Source organism: Acomys russatus, chromosome 1 (genome assembly GCF_903995435.1).
Source record: "Acomys russatus chromosome 1, mAcoRus1.1, whole genome shotgun sequence".
Lineage (NCBI taxonomy): Eukaryota > Metazoa > Chordata > Mammalia > Rodentia > Muridae > Acomys > Acomys russatus.
The window spans coordinates 10,431,554-10,451,056 of NC_067137.1; the positions used below are offsets into that span (position 1 = coordinate 10,431,554).

General features: G+C 39.7%; 1 protein-coding gene across 2 annotated transcripts in view; it reads right to left on the minus strand.

Annotated features, from left to right (window-relative positions):
* Eml4 (EMAP like 4) overlaps nt 1-19,503 on the minus strand; it is a 109,274-nt gene that overhangs the window by 21,590 nt on the left and 68,181 nt on the right. Inside the window, exons 4-12 of one of the 2 annotated variants that reach the window (XM_051162035.1) lie at nt 18,894-19,067; nt 16,962-17,090; nt 16,505-16,530; nt 16,294-16,326; nt 10,252-10,375; nt 8,880-9,029; nt 5,694-5,763; nt 3,880-3,990; nt 1,893-1,988 (exon numbers count right to left, since the gene is read on the minus strand). In XM_051162035.1, the coding sequence (XP_051017992.1) occupies nt 1,893-1,988; nt 3,880-3,990; nt 5,694-5,763; nt 8,880-9,029; nt 10,252-10,375; nt 16,294-16,326; nt 16,505-16,530; nt 16,962-17,090; nt 18,894-19,067 (913 nt within the window). The remainder of the gene's footprint in view (nt 1-1,892; nt 1,989-3,879; nt 3,991-5,693; nt 5,764-8,879; nt 9,030-10,251; nt 10,376-16,293; nt 16,327-16,504; nt 16,531-16,961; nt 17,091-18,893; nt 19,068-19,503) is intronic. The other variant, XM_051162097.1, reaches the window with a different exon arrangement.

Below are 19,503 nucleotides of genomic sequence, written 5' to 3' on the forward strand. Positions count from 1 at the left end.
GTTTACAGTATTTTTTCAACATTACATTTGTGAGATACATTCATGTTCATTTTAAATGCTGTTAAATATTCCTTGGAAAAGGAAAGACAGACAGAGAGACCACATCTCCTGCTGACTGGGATTAGAGAAGTTGCACTTTTTTTTAGCCAAGTCACTGTAAATGGCACTGTTATCTGCATTCTAGTGAACAGATCACATCAATCAAGCAACAGGGGGTGTGTGTCAGGAAGTAGGCCTACGCTCAGCCTTGGCAGGTCATGCCAAATAGCTTTCCAAAATGGCTACAGCAACTTACCCACACAGCAGTAGTAGCAGCTCCACCCTGAACTTTGAACTTACACACAGTACAAAGTTACTTATCAGGCACTCAAATCTTTATGACTTAAGCAAGGAAAGCCCCTGTTAGAACGGCACACGGGCACCACACAGGGAGGAAGATGGTGCAGAGGAGGCCCCGGATCCAGCCCCAGAGCCACACCATTCTTGGCAAATGCTTTCATTTGTCTACAAATGAAATTAAAAAAAATTTTTTTGCTCCTTTCTACCCTAAACAGGAGCAAATACTTTGAAGTTAAGCTTTAGTTGCTTTACAGTTACCTACTCTGCAAATGGACATCTAAGAGTCTGGGGCGTCTGGATGAGAGAAAGGAGGGAAGAGACAAGAAAGACGACGACCTTGGTCTTGGGTGAACACGGCGTCCACACTGGGAGGCAACACTGGGTGGGACTAGGCGAGACAATCAGGAGACTGCCACACATGAACTGCGGTTTGCAGGAGAGGACATTCATGTACGACGCCTGGGAATCAGGGCTGGAGGTGCATTGTGTGGTGTCGAGTCAGACAGCAGTGCCCTCCCTCAGTGAGGGTCGGCAGCAGGGCGCTGCACAAGCAGCATGGCCGGCGGGAACCCAGACTTCACCTTGGTAGACCTTACTACAAAAGAGAAAACCTTACCTATTTCCTTTCACTGTAACTTCCCTACACAGCATAATTCACAGCAGTGTGAATTACACAGACCAGTAATGGCTGAAAGATCGGGTCTTTGTTTATATTTTTTAAGGTATGAGGTTTCTAACTGCCATATTCAAGTACAGTCAGATGTGCTCTGCTTATTTTAAAGTCGTATATACATAAAACAACAACGAAAACCCATTTTCTTAAGCCAAAAAGCTGAACACTTCCAATTTATCAAAAATAACCCTGACAAAAGAGAGACAAGGAGCAAAAATACACTCTTCCTTTCTTAGTTCTACCTGCTGCACCATCTCTCCAGCCTAGGGAACACATTCTTTTTCAATGTGTACTGTAGCTGTGGCGCTAACTTACAAGTCAGCCTGAGCCACACATGGGCTGGCACTATTATACAGCACTTATAAATTCTAATTCCTCTAAGTGTATGGCACTTTCTATAATCTTATATAAAAACCTCATTTTTGTTGTTGTTGTTGTTTTTTCGAGACAGGGTTTCTCTGTGTAGCCTTGGCTGTTCTGGACTTATTTTGTAGACCAGGCTGGCCTTGAACTCACAGCGATTCGCCTGCCTCTGCCTCCCCAGTACCGAACAAAAACCTCATTCTTTATATATCTTCAGTTATTAAGATTTACAAAGCCTTAAAGACTGAATTACAAACTCATTAAGAGGCAACAACCAAACAGAGACAGTTTTACCAGAGACTGGATGTGATTTTTCCTGAAATATGAAACGCCCCAGTCCACTGCTGCTTTATCTAACTGTGTTAATACCACAGAATCCTGATTAATTTGAAAAAACAAAAACCAACCCGACACATATGACCTGTGAATTTATTCCTATAGCCTGGATAGGCTCTAAGTCCAAATACTTGTCAAATAACGGACTCTAATACAACAGCCAAGGTTTATTTTGATTTACCTTTATCTCTGCTACTTTCGATTTTTTCTGCCAGTCCCATACAGTCAGCATATGTTCATTGGAGTCATCAATAACGCATAAATGAACACCTGAATCCTAAGTAAAAGTAAATTTGAAGAAAAATGCCATTATTAAAACTACTAATAGTAAGATAATGAAAAATTTGTCAAACTCCTTCTTTGAGACACAACTGACTATACTATTTACAAAAACTGCCTTTTCCTACATCCAGGTCTAGGTCTGAACTGGTTCCCACTCACCGGTTGGTCACTGGCTAGCATCTGACAACAGCCCCAGTTTTTGAGGCTCTCCCAGTCCCTTCATCATCTTATGCTTCCTTATTGCTGCTAGAAAATACTCAAGGCATTTCTCCATGCAGAAGCTGCGAAGAAGTACACGTAGTTTCATGCACTTTTGCCTGATGAACTTTGAATAGTTTGATAGAACATGCTAAAATTAAATGCTATTTTAAAGTTCACTGATTTCAGCTTTTGTGACACACTTGGTTTATATTAACATGGGTAAATAAGATATTGAAATAAATATTTTTCTGTCTTATTTTTTTGAAACCACCTTCATTCACATGGACTACACAGGTTTAAGAAAGAACTACGGATGATGTCAAACAATTTATTTCTAGTAGCACCTGTGGTATATGCCTCAAAATGTCTCTGGAACAAAGAAACGCTACAGTGAAGATGGAGGGCAACGGCCGCTTCTCTTCCTGTCCCGTCCCTGTCTCTACTGAAATGGTTATCAAGATGAAGGAAAGCCAGAGTGTGGCTATTCTAGACAGTCTCAGTATTAAACAATGGCACCAAATCCATGGCAGCAGTTCCTGCTATCAATGCTTTTGTTTCTGTATCTTCCCTTCTCTTGACTTGTCAGACCCTTGTCATTCACTGCCTTCAAACTAGCAAAGCTGATAAACGCAACTAGATTTTCTGCTTTTAAAATGTCTCTGCACAGGTTTGTACACGTGCACCACATGTGTGTCTGGTACCCGCTGAGGCCAGAAGAGGGAGCCAGACCCATTGGGACTGGAGTTAGAGATGGTTCTGAACCACCACATGGATCATGGAAACTGAGACCAGGTCCTCTGCAAGAGCAACCAGTGCTCTTAACCACTGAGCCATTTCTCCAAGTCACTACACACAAAATTAAGTTAATACATCATTAATTCAGAAGTAAAATAATTCAGGATTTTTACAGAATACAAAGATCTGATTGTTCCCTTTCTCTCATGTGACATCCAGAAAAGATTATTTTAATATAGAAATGAAGTATCATGTCTGAATTTCCTAGTTAGATGAACATCTCCATGATTAAAATTGAAATGAAAACACATCTTAGTGCTTATCTCAATCTGTACTGCACTCCTGTCTATATTCCTCTACGCATCTTCCCGCTCTACTCTGGCACTCCATCTCAGGACAAGGCCAAGGCAGTGGTCTGAATGAGAACGGCCATACAGCACAGGTTTGAACGCCTGGTCACCAGGGAGCAGCACTATGCGAGAAGTTCAGGAAGTGTGGCCTTGTTGGAGGAAGTGTGTCACTGGAGGTGGGCGTTGAGGTTTTAGAAGCCCATGCCAAGCCCAGAGTCTCTCTCAGCTGCCTGTGGAACCAGAGGTAGAATTCTCAGCTACCATGTCTGCCTGCATGCTGCCATGCTCCACACCAAGAGGACAATGGACTAAACTTCTGTAACTGTAAGCAGGCCCCAATGAAATATTCTCTTTTATAAGCATTTATTAAGTTATGGTCACGGTGTCTCTTCACAGCAATAGAACACTGACTAAGACAAACAAATTAAATATAAGTAAATATAGTATCTTGATCCTATCTAAATCAAATTTAATACTTCATTTTAACACTAGCTATGCTGAAAATAACTAGCATCTCATTTTTGTATGGATACACAATCATGCACATACAAAAAAAACAAGGCTTAGCTTGCTTACTTTAAAAAAATAACTGTAACTTACTGCTTTTGAAAAATCCAGGCATCCTACTCCACGCTCAAAAGTTCCAAGTCCAATAACGTGCAGAGTGGAAAGACTTACTGAATCCCACACTCTGACATGGGGTTGCAGAGGCTGCAAAACACAAGTGAAGACTAGCATATCCAGGTGGGTGCAGGTGTGTACAAGACTCCCATATAGCAGAAATCTGCCATATTTTTTGTTTGTTTGTTTTGAGACCAAGTCTCACTGTTTTGTAGTTCTGGCTGTCCCGGAACCTACTCTGTAGATCAGGCTAGCCTCAAACTCACAGAGACCCACCTGCTTCTGCCTCCTGAGGGCTGGGACTAAAGGCATGAGCCACCATGCCCAGGCCAACTTGCCATCTTAGTAAGACAAAAGCCATTTGACTCAGATATGTCTCCAGAGATTCTTGTATAGGTACTTCCCCCTTTCATACTATCAAAATAAGGACATATGATCATAGCAAATGATTTGCACATTTAATGTTGCACACATGATTCAGTGTATGCCATATGCAAAGTCACTTGATCCTCATAATCTGTGATGTCACTTTGGAGATTTGGAGACTGAGACACAGAGATTGAAACCAGCTTTTACAGCCACTAGAAGGTGGAATTAGAACTCAAAATATGTTCTGTGTACATTGCTATTTTTGAGACAGGATCTTAAAATTTTATCCAGGCTCATCTCAAACTCTTAAACTCAAGCAGTCCTCTTGCTCGAGGCCACCAGGAAGCAGGTACTACAGGTGTGGGTGACCATCCATACCTGATACCTCATTTTTAGTGTAGAACCTTTATTGTTGATATAATGTATCTTTAAAAAAAACCTGATTGTCTACTAAGTGCTATGGAAACAATCCTTGAAAGAATATGAAACTGGCTTGTAATCCTAGCAGAAGCAGGCAGATCTCTGTGAGTTTGAGGCCAGCCTGGTCTACAAAGCGAGTTGAGGACAGCCAGGGCTACACAGAGAAACCCTGTCTTGGAAGGGATCTTTGAAACCATCTAATATAACCCTCGCACTTTGGGCTTTTCTTTATAGAAGCTGATCCCAGAGAACGCCATGTACATATGGTAGTCATCAACACTCACTGCTGATCTCAGAAGTGAGATGTTACCTAAAACAGTTTAGTGAAACCAAACAGTAACTGAAACTCTTCATGGTAACCTAATACATAAAATCAAGAGTTCCCATCAGCTAAGAAGAATTTAGTTTAACAAGTTTACCTATTTTTTTTTTTTTAAATTATGTGTTCTGCCTACATGTACACCTGCATGCCAGAAGAGGGTACCAGATCTCATTATAGATGGTTGTGAGCCATCATGTAGTTGCTGGGAATTGAACTAAGGACCTCTGGAAGAGCATACAGTGTTTTTAGCCTCTGAGCCATCTCTCCAGCCCACAAATTTAACTTTTAACAAGCATGAGCCCCTCCATTTTCACATGTAAAAAGTTTCTCTAGAGAATGCTTATAAAGAAAACAGTAATTTGAATATATATATGGTTTTTTGAGACAGAGTTTCTCTGTGTTACAACCCCAGCCGTTCTAGACTTCATCTGTACCCTAGGCTAGCCTTGAATTCAGAGATCCACCTGCCTCTGCCTCCCCAGTGCTGGGATTAAAGGCGTGCACCACTACAGCCCAGCTTGACTCCTTTAAGACCTTCTAATTCTAATTCTAATATCTTTCCCCTGCTAATACTAGAGAACCTTTTATATAAACTTCCAGGGAATAAGATAACGTGAAGTAGCTAGTGACAGTCAGTCTTTCTAACAGCAGGCAGGTGCAGGGGCATAGAATGGCTGCTTACCCTTCCGTCCTTGTCCACTCCGGCTATCTGTCCAGTTGCGATCCTAATCTTGTCAGGATGTATAGCAAGGCTAAAAAGCAGTATTAACAGTAACTTTAAATACAGAAACATGTAAAACAGCATAAAGGTACCTTTGTATCAACATTTTTAAAGCAAATTGCTTTTAGTCTTAAAAACACCTGACCTATTTATTTTATTAGTAAATTAAGCAAACTTCTCTTTTTCTTTATTAATCTTAATAAATTAATGGTATATTGAATTTATAGAAAAATATTTATTCATAATTTTGTCTAGTTAAGAATGGAAACCATTTTCATCTTTTCAAATTCCTTTTTAATCTCTATACTTGTTTACATGGTTTTATGAAGTTCAGTATGGCCCAGTGTAATTTTCATCTATTAAAATGTAAGTATAGCGCAATCCTTATACAATCCTTATATGTTTACTAAATTAACAATTCTTTAGTATTTGGCATTTCTAACTTTTCTTCAAACAAAAAGCAGCAGTAAACATCTTCTAATATAATTCTACCGACCTGCAACTAGTTCTTAATGTTACGTTTTTGTAAATCTAACCCTGGGCAACAAATTGTAAATGAAAACAAAAAATAGTATAGTAACTGTGCTCTTACTCACCATGGTACACACATAATCAACCACAAAATGTGTGTGTGTGTGTGTGTGTGTGTGTGTGTGTGTGTGTGTGTGTGTGCGCGCGCATGCCTGTGCAGGTGTGTAAACCTACCCTGTGGAGGCTGGGGGACAATGATGTTGGGTGTCTCCCTCTATTATTCTCCATTTCACTAAATATTTGTAACTAAAAATTTTATTACATTTACTTCAGTGTGCAAGTTGACGCATGTGTGTCTAAGCACATGCAACAATGTAGAGATCAGACAAGAGGAGTTGGTGCTCTCCTCCCACCATAAGGTTCACATGGTCAGGTTCTTTGGCAAGATCCTTCTGAGCTATCTCCACAGCCTGATATGTATTTATTTAAAAGATATACTTACTTATGTATATGTGTGAGTGTGAGTGTGTGCGCCATGTGAATTAGGGTAGGGTCTGTCACTGAACCTGGAGCTTGATGTTTGGCTAGACTGGCTGGACAGCCAGCAGGAGGCTGCATGTCCCCATCCCACATCACTGGAGTCACAGGCATGTACTGTGCTCAGCTTTTACATGGGTGCTGGGGATTATAACTCGGGTCCATATCTGCATAGCAAATTTTAACACAGCCATTTCTCTAGCTCCTGTTTATTAAACAAACAAACAAACAAACAAAAACAAACAAGCAAACAAAAAACCCCACTGTCCTGATGCCTCTCTAGAACCCTCCTATATTATTAAACCAATTGGTTATTTATGGGGAGAAGGCATGCAGAGAACAGAGGCAGATGGTAGGAGTTAGTGCGCTCCTATCCTGCAGGTCATAGAGACTGAACTCAGCTTGTCACTTTGGCTCCCTTGCTGAAGCATCAGCTCAACTGAAAGAATTTTTGTTCCTGTTATATATTGCTTATTATTTTCCAGAAGAACAATATTTGTCACATGAGATAAAAATGTTCCAAATTTCTACAACTTCTCTATGTTAAGAATTGTGTCTTCTGAAATGTTTCAACAATCTGGCATAAATGGTATCAGGTTTCCATTTCTTAGAAGGCTAGAGTTTACCAATACTTCTCTGATATGTTTCCTTCTTAAATAATTTATATCCTGCATTGAGAGCAATTATGTTAAAAATAAAACTCTAGGGGCTGGAGATCATTCCTCAGTGATTTAAGAGCATTGGTTGTTCTTGCAGAGGATCCAGGTTCAAATCCCAGCACCCACATGGCAGTTGACAACTGTCTGCAACTCCAGTTCTAGGGATTCCATAGCCTCACACACGCACACATGCAGGCAAAGCACCAATGCACACGAAATATAAATAAATGATAAATAATTTTAAAAAATTGTAGCACATTAACATTTTGCTGCATTTAACTCTGCTCTTTCAAACAAAAAAAATTAAAATTTAAAAAAATAGAGGAAGTCTTTTTCCTACCTTTTCCTTCACATTGACCTCTGGCACCACTTAAAGGAACTACACAGCTTCTTTCATCAGAAACTGTAGGAAATACTTTACATATGTAGAAGCCAAAATAACATTTTGCACCACATTTTCCTCCTACACGCCTGTTTTTTAACACATTCAGTGCTTCTTCCTTCCCTGTTACTGCTGTTTCTAAGACAGAGGCTCAGCAAGCTGAGCTCCACACACACTGCAGCTATGTGCAACACTCACAGCTGCGATGTGAGGTGCTTCTAACTCCTACTCTTGGAGCATTATATGGATCTGTACATGTGTAATTTTGCAAGTATGAAGGGATTTAATCGTTCTGAAGGCTGACTATCATCTATGTACTGTCCTAGCACTCATAAGAAAAATTCTTTTCCAGTTGTGAGAACAGTGTTCAGAAGCTAAGCCTATAACTGTGACAACAGTGACTCTAGTAACACTTAGTGAGTGAACCCAGGCCAAGCCAAGAGTTTAAGAAGAGCATTGCTGGGCTGGGCGGTGGTGGCACACTCCTTTAATCTCAGCACTCAGGGAGGCAGAGGCAGACAGATTCCTGTGAGTTCAAGGCCACCCGGTCTACAAAGCGAGTCCAGAACAGCCAAGGCTAACACAGATAAACCCTGTCTTGGGTGGGTGGGTGGGTGGGTGGGTGGGAACCGCTGCTATTATAGCCTGACACCACACAGGATACTTAGGATCCCATTTGACTTATGGCTTCTCTCTCTCTGAAGGGAAAACCCAAAGCCCACAACTTATCACATAGAACGAGCTCTCAATAAATACTAAGTAAAGTATGAAAAACTACTTTCAGGAATTCATGGAGCCCAGTCTATTCTATGTGCATTTCATACGACAGACCAGAGGAAAGAGACTAAGAAGGACCTGAGGCAGCAGGGGAGAGTACAACTGAGGTTTAGAGCAGTGTATGCTATTGCTATTGATACCACAGTATGTTGAAGAACGTTAATGACTTCTTTACTTTAAAAAAATATATTCCATAGAATACCCATAACATCTTTACTTATATTCTAAGCTTCCCAGTAGTAAATTTCAGTACAACTCAAATAACAACAACTAAATGAAAGTAGGCAAGCACAAAATTGGCACATGGTAACTGATACCAACCATTTCACACAGTCTGTATGACCCAGGTAGTGTCGCTGAGTCCTCTCCTCATAATTAAATAGTACCACTACTGATGCGATGAAATAAACTATCTCCCCTGTAGGAAGCAGGTAAACATTTGCTCGGCAGTCCTTTCCTCGATAACCATATCTTAAATGAAAAGTCAAGGTTTTAAAGCAAATATTCAAGAGTCTTAAGGGGACCACCAGGACACAGTGGAGAGAGAACTGGACTAGAGCCAGGACACTCACTCACATCTGCCTCTCCCGCCCAACCCTAAGTCTCTTACTCTATTTGTCTTAATGCCCACATTCCTTGGACAAATACACCCTGAGCTCCTAGTATGTACCACGCACAGTGCTAAACACACAGCTCTGACAAATCAGCTGTGGGGCTTGTGTGACAGTATGCTAGGAGGACGCATACATGGAGACCCTACTTAAGCAGCAGGAAGCGAGACCTAAGGCGGCCCATCCAGGAAGGTGATGTGTATGCTGGGACTTCAATGATAAGAGCTAGCTAACCAGTTTGCTATACAGAACGGCAACAAAACCTGGGCCAAACTCCAGGACGGCTGAGCTTTTTCAAGCTAATTTATATTTGCCCAATGTAAGGAACTTAAAGAGTGTGGGGGACGGAAGCATAGAACAGAGACAGAGAACTGAGTTTACACAGCTGGTCTCTTTCCGTTTCACTGAGTTCTTCAGCGGCTACAGATGAGATTTTCCAGGTTGAATTAGGAAAGCTCAGTATTAAACTCTCTGAGCCCGGCAGAGAAGTAGTCAGCTTCAGAATTACAACCATCCTTGCCAATCTGAGCTCTTAATGATTCATGATAGTCATGAGGTAGTGCTCGTGAAAAGCTAAGGCAGGAAGACTCTTGTGACGTAGCCACCCTAGGCTACACACTGAGTCCAAGGTTGTGTAGGGAGACACAGCAAAACCACATGTCTCAGAACAAACAAAAGGATTCGCCATATAGAATATATAATTTCATAGGTTACAAAATGCCAAATCAGTGCTTTAAGTTACAGCAGCCCTGTGAGGCAGGTGTTAACCCTTTTTATGAGATCACTGAAGTTCACAAGGACAAGAGCAGAGCCAGCCCTCAGACACTGTCCTCCCAGGTCCAGCCTGGAACCTCTCCTGCCACACCACTGCTACTGGCTGCAGAGCTCATGGAATGCTGCTGTCCCAGATGTATTAATTCTGATGATTTTAAATTTCTATTATTAGCAAAATATATCCAACATGTTTTAGAGATACTGACTCCTTTCAAATTTCTCAAGTGGTTCCTAAGGTAGTAATGTTTTATTCCTCCTGGCTTAGGAAAAAGCAAGCGGACTTGCTCTCTCATGTCTGAGGAGGATACGCCCACTCCAGTCTGAGCTTTTCAGGAGGCAGTTCCGTTCTGATGTCATCATAGTTGTCAACATCCGAAGGAATGAACATTGTGATTGGCCGACCTCGCATGAACATTTTAATATATTCTCCTTCTGTTGAAACATAAGACAAAAATTAAATCACATGCATTTACCATGTAATTGTAGGAAATTATTGATACAATGAAAACATGGTGAGATTAGCTGTTAAAGTTTTCCATTATGTGTTTTTAAAAACATATTATAGAGCACATGTAGAAAAAACAGTGACACTATAAGTATCTAGTCGAAAACAGTGAAAGAAAAAAAACCAAAACAAACAGCAAATCTGTGGCCATTTGTTTAGTTGGGAATAACTGTTTTCATCCAAATATAATTTACCTGTCTAAGCTGACATATTTCTATAAGAATCCAGAAAAACTCAAGTGAAAAATGCAAACCTCTGTAAGCGAGGTTTCTGAACTCACAAGGAAGAGAGAAATTTCTTGGACAGACAACAAGCAGGTCTATCATACCACTTAATCAACCTAAACAGACCTGGCAAAGTAAAGCGCCTCTGCCAAGGAAGCAACCCACGAAGGAAAAACCAACCATGGAGTAGGGACTATATCTGCAAATCATGTATGTAATGAAGTGGTTAATCTCTAAACATATAATGCCAGATCAATAACAAAAAACAAACCAAGGCAACCCCCTTAAAATGTATTTAAAATTGGGTTAAGTACTTTGAAACATTTCCCAAAAAACAAGCAAACAAAACAAACAAAAACCCCAAAATAGTCAAGAAGCAATTAAAAAAAAAACATGCAACATTAATAGTAATAATTCAAGGAGAGGTGATTGAAAACCACACTACGCCATTTGAGACCTTTTAGAATGATTCGCAAAACAAACAACAAAGTATAGACAAAGACATGGAAAAACAGGGTCAGCATAGATGCTGCTGCTAGGGATGCCAACGATGCTGCCGCAACGGAAAAGCAGGGTGGAGGCTCTTCAGGGACAATTCAAACAGAATCCCTGCGTCAGCTGGCAACCCTACTACTGGATATTTTCCAAAAGAATGTAAATCAAGACCTTGAACAGATAACAACACTAACTCTCATGTTCACAGTAGCACTATTCCTAGCTGCCATGATCTGCTAACGGCCCAGACACACACTTACATATAAACACGTAGTACATACATGGAAGCAAGCCAGTCGCAGAAAGACAGCTACCCCTCAATTCACAGGACATATCTAAAGCAGTCAAACCCATGGATGGGAGGAGTGATAGTTACGTAGGGGTTACAGGAAAAGGGAAACGTATGACAAAGTTTCAGTCAAGCAAGAAGAATAAAATCCAGACGTGGTGGGGCACGCCTTTAATCTCAAGCACTTGGGAGGCAGAGGCAGGCGGATCGATGAGAGTTCGAGGCCGGTCTGGTCTACAGAGGACATTCTGGGGCAGTCAGGGCAATCTGGACTACATAACTGAGTTCCAGGCCTGCATACTGAGACCTTGTCTCAAAAACACAAAACAAGAACAGCAGGAAAACCCCACAGATGGGACTGTTGATTCCTCACACAAGTCCCACCTATCTCTGTCCTTAGCAACCTGGAAAGTCACTACTGTGAAATGGGTGCCAAAGCTAAAAGGGAAGGAGGAGGCTGGGCACAACAGCACAAGAGTGTCAAGTGCTTACTAACTTGTCTGGTACTGAGGCTGATCTTAGTATTTGGGTTAATGACCCAAGTTACCTCAGAAAGACAGTGTATAATCCAATATGCAAAGTTCAGTAGTTTATAGAATGTAAACTATGAAGACAAATTTCTTGTGGTCTGTCTGCCTGTAACCATTACTTCAAATTAAAAAGCCATGCTTATTATGGGTGAGAAGTTCAAGTTATTTTTATTATTATTACTCACAGTGTGCTCAGCCTCAGGGTTTGATCTTAGAGCCGGGTAAGACCTCCCACACTATGGTTTTAATACCACATGATACATGTCATTATTACTTCTGAATCTAAGAGTGGGCCTTGCTTCCTGATGATTTTTAGCATAGCTGAACTTTGATAACTAAATAACTACCAGCTGTAAACGTCTTCCTTCTAGAACCATCTTTTGGGAGTGGGGTTATATCTACTCTTAAGGTATTTTAATATTTAAACATATTAGGGGTAGTTCAGCAATACAACACTTGACTGGCAAATGCAAAGCCCTGGGTTTGATCCACAGCATCTCAAAACACAAAAGCCAGACATGGTGGCATATGCCTCCAATCCCAGCACTTGGAAGGCAGAGGCAGCAAGATAGGGCTATGAGTCTGAGACCAGTCTGGTTCACACAGCAGGTTTCAAGCCAGCTAAGGTGACATAGTGAGACCCTACCTCAAAAAGATGCCATCAGTAACTACTGTAAAGACAAGCTTATCAGCTGCACTCATTTCATTTATTTGTGAGATACCTATTTCTCCAGCAGGCAATGTTATGAACACTGTTTATTGTGTACACTGACATGACTGTCCATGGTATGGTTAAGGGGAAGGTTTTTAAATTGTAGACATGAGAGAAAGATCTGAAAAACTCCACAGCACAGAGAGTGGGAAAACAGATTAGACATGATCTTGGCTATCTCTGAGAGAGGGGAGGATAGCAGGGGACAAGCTGCAGAAAAAACACAGTGAGAGAAGCAGAACGGAGCAGAGAGAACATGGTGAGAAGGCTGAGCAGCTGGGAGGAGAGGGGAGGAGCGGAGAGGGCTGTAGAAATGTGTTACCAGCATGCACTTTGATATTCTAATAGGTGGGAGCTGAGGGAAATGACCTGGGTTGGTAGAAGGAAACTAGTTTCACAAGTTCCTGAGGAATGCTGGCTTTCCTCTAACCACCAGAAATCCTCCTAAGGTCTAAGTGGAGCTCATTGGACTGGACTGCCTTTCAGAGTTGGGGAAACTGGGAATTTCATTTGGACTAACACTCAGAATCTCCCAGTTTGCTTAAAACATGTTCCTCAGGGCTGGAAATGCAGCTCAGCGCATGCAGAGCTGTAGTCCACATTAGACAACACAGTGCTTGCCTAGCATAAGAAGCCTGGGGTTTGATCCCAGCACTGCACAACAAAAGAAAACGAACCACAATTACAACCGGCTTTCAGTCAGTAAGTTACAAACTGTAAGAACTGTACCAAAACCTGGCTGCTCCCATAGAACAATAAGCAGCCCATAGGAAAGCTTACGTTCTAACTGCTACAAGCACTTTACCTCTGCTGTGCCTGTAACAAAATCCAGAACAAGAGGCTGCAAGTAAAGAGGGTTTTGTGTGGGGTGAAGAGCGAAGCCAGCAGGAGCTTCTTGTTTCCCACTGCCAATCAGGATGGCTGCCTCCTGTGCTTAGCTGCTGATCAGAACATGTAGCTCCAAGCTCTCCTCTTACTTTTCTGTGCCTAAAGGCACAGGGCTTTACGTAGTTTTTCTGCTATTGCTCACCTACATGTATTAAACAGATTTCTTCCCATGCCAAAACAGATGGGCTAGAACCAGAAATGGTTGTCATTGGCCAAAATCAATCAATCAAGCACTCAATCACAATTAAAAAAAAAAAAAAAAAAAAAAAAGTCCAGCTGGGTGGTGGTGGGACACGCCTTTAATCCCAGCACTTGGGAGGCAGAGGCAGGCAGATCTCTGTGAGTTTGAAGCCAGCCTGGTCTACAAAGTAAGTCCAGGATAGTCAAGGCTACACAGAGAAACCCTGTCTCAAAAAACAAAACAAAACAACAACAACAAAAAACACCCAAAAAGCCCAAAAACTATTTTAGCACTATTAGAATATAAAAAAATATGCTGTAATATATCATGCAAAATGAATATCAAACTTTAAAAATATTTACAACTTATAGCAAATAAAGACTACTTTTTCATATATTTGAGTATAAGGCTTTTATATACTGAGAGAGAGAGAGAGAGAGAGAGAGAGAGAGAGAGAGAGAGAGAGAGAGAGAGAAGGAGGGAAGGAGGGAGGGAGGGAGGGAGGGAGGGAGGGAGGGAGGGAGGGAAGGAGGCTGAGACTGACTTGGAGAAGTGAAGTAATAGGCTCAATGTCAGTTTCTAGACTCCAGAAACCCTGAGTTTAAATATGCTGCACATCTGTATGTGGGTTAAGGGATTTGTTTTATTTTTCTAAGTTTTTTTTTTTTTAATTTTTCTAAGTTTTAAGGACAATTCAAGTGTAACTGCTCAAAACTAAATTCTAGCTCTTCTGCACACGTGCACTTCTCCATGTCTGCTCTCTCAGCAGGTCACTTAACTAATTCTCTCAAGCTAGTCTCCATAATGTCCTACCTCCCACGCTCTACATCTGTTCAACAATTTAGAACCTTTTCTCCAACCCAGGGGGATGGAACTAACTATGTAACTGACTGAACAAGAGTCTTGATGGCCTGGGCTCCATGGTTAAGAGCACTCAGTGTTCCAAAGGTCCTGAGTTCAATTGCCAACACCTACATGGCAACTTACTGCTGCCTGGTGCCGTCTTCTAGTGTGCAGATATACCAAACACATAATAAATAAAGTCTTGCCAGGTCCATTCTAGTGATTATTCTCCAGAAAGAATAAACTAAAGAGCAAAGAAATGTACTCAAATTGTACAATTAATGTTCATGTGGTCAACATTTGATGCCATCAATTCCCATCCTTAAGGAAATAACCTCTTTCTGCCTCCCCCTAAGCAGCCGGTCAGTGCTGCTCCCTGCACCTCTACCACTCATGCAATGACACTATTTCACCTGCTTGCCTGAATGACTCTGAAGTTTGTGGCAACACAACCACTCTTACAGACTAATGTTAAGTTCCCCTCCCCCTCCATACACATTAGACACAGATATACAGCCCTTTCTCAATTGCCCTGGGAGGGTCCTGTTAGGTTTACGTGCTTCTCCAGTGCACTTGGTATAAGCACACATCTCTGGGCACAGCTCTGTGTATACTGATCCACTCTGAACAGTTATGTGAAGAAAGCTTTGCTGTGATTAGTACTCTCAGGTCACGACAGTATTCAGGGACGCTGTCTGTCATGAGGCTACCATACAGACGGGCTTGGGCCCAAGGCTGTCCACATTCATTGCTCTATCTATCAGGGCCTCTATTCAACAAAGTTTGGCTAGAACCAAAATTGTGTTTGTAAATAAATTCATTATTTCTCTTGAGTATGTAGTCTACACTATTGTACTGCAAAAATCTCAGTTCTACTTAAAGAAGATAATTGTCACATTACAATCTTATTTAGTTATAATTTCTGTGTATAAATTTATGACCTGAGAATATAACCAATAAATATCTTTTTCTTACTAGAATGAAAGAAAGTAAAAATCCACAGAAATTAAGTTAATTTGATAACAAAAACGTAAGCACATTTTAGCCAATTAATAGTCCAGAAAACAAAGACAGTTATGACACAATAAATGAGCTGCAGAAGCATGCGCAGAAAAGGCAATGCTTTGTCTTTAACAGCATGCTTCAATTAACTCTGCAAGCAATCTGAGGAGAATGTAAAACTGATACATAAAACTTACTTATTTTGCAATTAAATATACATATACAGAGTTATCTTGTTTTGGTCAGAACAAGCCAACAGCAAGTAGTCAGAAATAACAATTAATAAAAAGGGAAAATTTAACAGGAAATGCTTTGCTAGACTCACTATATGAGTCTTGGCAACAAGAAATAAGTGATTATTTGCAACCAAGCTGGCAAGACAGAAAACTGAGTTAAAATTTATCAATCTTTTAAATGGCTTTTCTAAGTATAATTTTTAGAGGAAATATATTTTTGACCTCATGTTGCTATATTTATTTTTATTGTTCAACTTAATTCTTCAGATCTCACAGAAGATAGTTTTGTTTGTTTGTTTTTTTAAAGCAGTTACACTTACTAGTTCAAATTAGCATGGTATTTCCTTAGTTAAGAGAAAAGTCAGAGTAATGCTGATGAAAAGCCAAATGAAAGATCTGAGAAGGAGTGACTCAGGAGGTGACCCACTGCAGGGTTTATCCTTACCTTGGCTGTTTTTTTCACGGGTTGACATTTTTGCTGGTTGAGACAAAAATGACATATCTTACAATAAAAACCGAACATTTTCTTAAATAACTATAGTAAATATGTCTCTTTGATTACTATGAACTAATAAATTATATTGAATAAAATTAAGTCATATTCTTATGAACAGCAATAGTTTTTAAATACAAGTATTTTTTTAAAATTAATTTACCTTGATTGATGATGACATCTTTGTGCCTAAAAAAAGAAAGCAAAGAATACATTTATTTTATATGGCTCAGCATTAGAATCACCTGAAAGAATTTTAAATTTTTGATGCCTAGCCTATACCCTAGATAAATCTCTACAAGTAAAATTCAGGAAGTATTTTTTTCAGCTTCTCAGTGGTCTCAACTAATAATATATACTATTTTATAAACAACAATGTCTTCAAAACAGTGAAAGCATAAAAAAAGACTACAATACTTAAATCTTAGAATATTGAGATACTGGAAAAAATTAATAGGAAGACAAAGCTTTTCAATAAAGACTTAAAATATATACTGACAAGAAAAAATAATCAACTGAAATAGACTAAAGATTCAAATCAGGCCTGTCATTCATTACACACAACAGAATAGAAACACAACTATTACTTTTTGTACATGACAAAGTATAACTTAACTTACTTGTCTGTATTTTTTATAACTTTTGATATTATTTTTGATGTTGAAACGGTTTTCAATAATTTATTACGAATATCATCTGAATTTTCCCAGGAGTTATGCGACTTTTCAGCTGTTGGAGGACGTTTTATGCTGGAAAAAGCACATTAATTTCTTAGAGGACCGATCTGAGAAGCAGCGACATGTAATTGACAGTTTTAATAGAAAATGAAAGGCATGGTTAACACCCTTACAGCGGATCCACGGTGAGAAGGGTTAGTTGAAAGGATCTGGCTGGATGAGTGGAGGAGGTAAGCAAGGCAATTGGGAAGTCTGTGACACACTGTTGTTCAAAAGATCCACTAGAACAAGCATTATCTGAAAAAAGAAATCTCTACCATCTGCTGTTAATGAAATAAAATGCTTTAATCTGTATGTAATACTGCTCATAATTTGTAGGTATAAAATATAAATTATAAGCCACCAAAAATATGACTGTACCTTTCATTCTGTCTGTAATTATGTTCATGTAGTTAATTTATACATGGTACACATTTCTAAATAAACGGTGACACTAAAACTGAAACACTTGTTACAGTTTTAGAGTCTTTTATCCAGGGTCAGAAATAAGCAATATTTGATACAATAGAAAGTTACTGGCATTATCAGTAAGGATTCTCTGCATTTAAACTGAAATGTTATGGTTTATACATGATTTTCTGGCTGCATTGCTAACCACCCTGAAACTCATCCAGCCTGCAATACTTCTGCAATAGAGCATCCAAAGAGCAATTCAGAAGGGCAAGCACATTTCCAGGAGACCTTAAGCTGAAAAGGAGACTCTGGGACAAAGAAGACACCAAGTCAATCAGAACCTTAAAGAGACCGCGAGCCTTCCCTGCACGCAATAAGAAGTTGCGAAACATTAATAAGCTACATTAAAAACCTTCACAGGAGACCAGGCAGAAGAGCCACAAACTGGTAGACAGCACAAGAATTTAATTTGCATGAGGCGCAGAGACAAAGCATTCTGTAAATGGTAAACATGCATTAGTCAAGTGAAGGACACTTTGGTTTTTCAAACTTGTTACAGACTTGAATCAAAACACTAAGGTACCTAAAGAGAAATATATTGCAATCTTTTAGGGGTGAATGTTATTTACTTTGCTGAAATTCTAACCAGTTCTGAGATGATTTAACAGTTTCCTCAAATTCCTCTGCAGAACTATGATAATAAAATACCTAAGGAATGCTAAAGCTGGAGTTGTGTTTCTAAATAGGCCAATTTAATTAAACTGGTATCAGCATTTGTTACAAAGTAGCCGTAGCAGTGAGCCCCAGCATGCAGGTCTATACCCCCAATTTAGGCTCACACACATTTCTTTGTTAGAATGTTTTTCCATTCTCCCCATCTCATCACTTTAAAGCACTAATTACTATTATGGAAACAGAGAAAAGCTCTCAAATAAGCCTTTTAGCACAGAAAAGACCAGGTGAAATGAATTTATTTCCATATTCAAGCAAGAACATATCCTCCCAAGACCCAAAGCTGAAATTGAGATGCAGCCACAAGAACCATTTATTTAAAGGGGCCTTGCAAGTTGAGGTTGTAATGATGCCAAAATGAGGTGAGGATAACTAATATGACAATTTCTATCCATGGCTGTAAATTTATGTACAACGACATAAAAACTTTAAAAATTCTATAATTTTATTATAAAAAATGTTGTCTGGGTTGTTTATACCTCTTTACAAATTGTCTGTAACTTATTTTCTTTAACAATTGTAACTGAAAAATTATGGCTTTAAATCTTTATTCCCAGATGTTTTAAAACACAGATTATAGCAATGAAGAAGTTTTCTCTTGAAATCCATGGATAGCCAATTCTTTCCATTCACAGAATTTAGGTATCTTTACAACCGTTCCCTAGCTCTGTACTTGGGGACGGTTAAAACCTTTTGGTAGGAGCAGAACTCTTGCTCTCTGGAGTTTGCCTGTTTATTTGGAGAGGCTGTGAGGAGGGCTGGGGAGAAGGTGACGCTCGGATTTGTGGGCTCTGATCATTAGAATGAGATTCCTCTTTTTTTTCTCTCTGTCCTTGTGGCTTTTCTTTCTTTTTTTCTGTACCACTGTAAAATAAAGTATAACATGGAACAACACATATTTAAACAAACTTTAAAATCAAAATAATAAAGTGATTATAATCCAATATCCTAAATCATATAACTAATACAATTTATATTATTTTTATTCAATTTAAAAAAATCTTAAAAAATAAAAATCTTTGGGGCTGGAGAGATGGCTCAGCGGTTAACAGCACTGACTGCTCTTTCAGAGGACCCAGGTTCAAATCCCAGCACCCACATGGCAGGTCACAACTGTCTGTAACTTCAAGATCTGACACCCTCACACAGACATACATAAAGGCAAAACAACAAATGCATATAAAATAGAATAAATAATTAAAAAAAAAAAAAAAACTTTTGCCAGGCAGTGGTAGCACACACCTTTAAGACCAACACTCAGGAGGTAGAGGCAGGTGGATCTCTGTGAGTTCGAGGACAG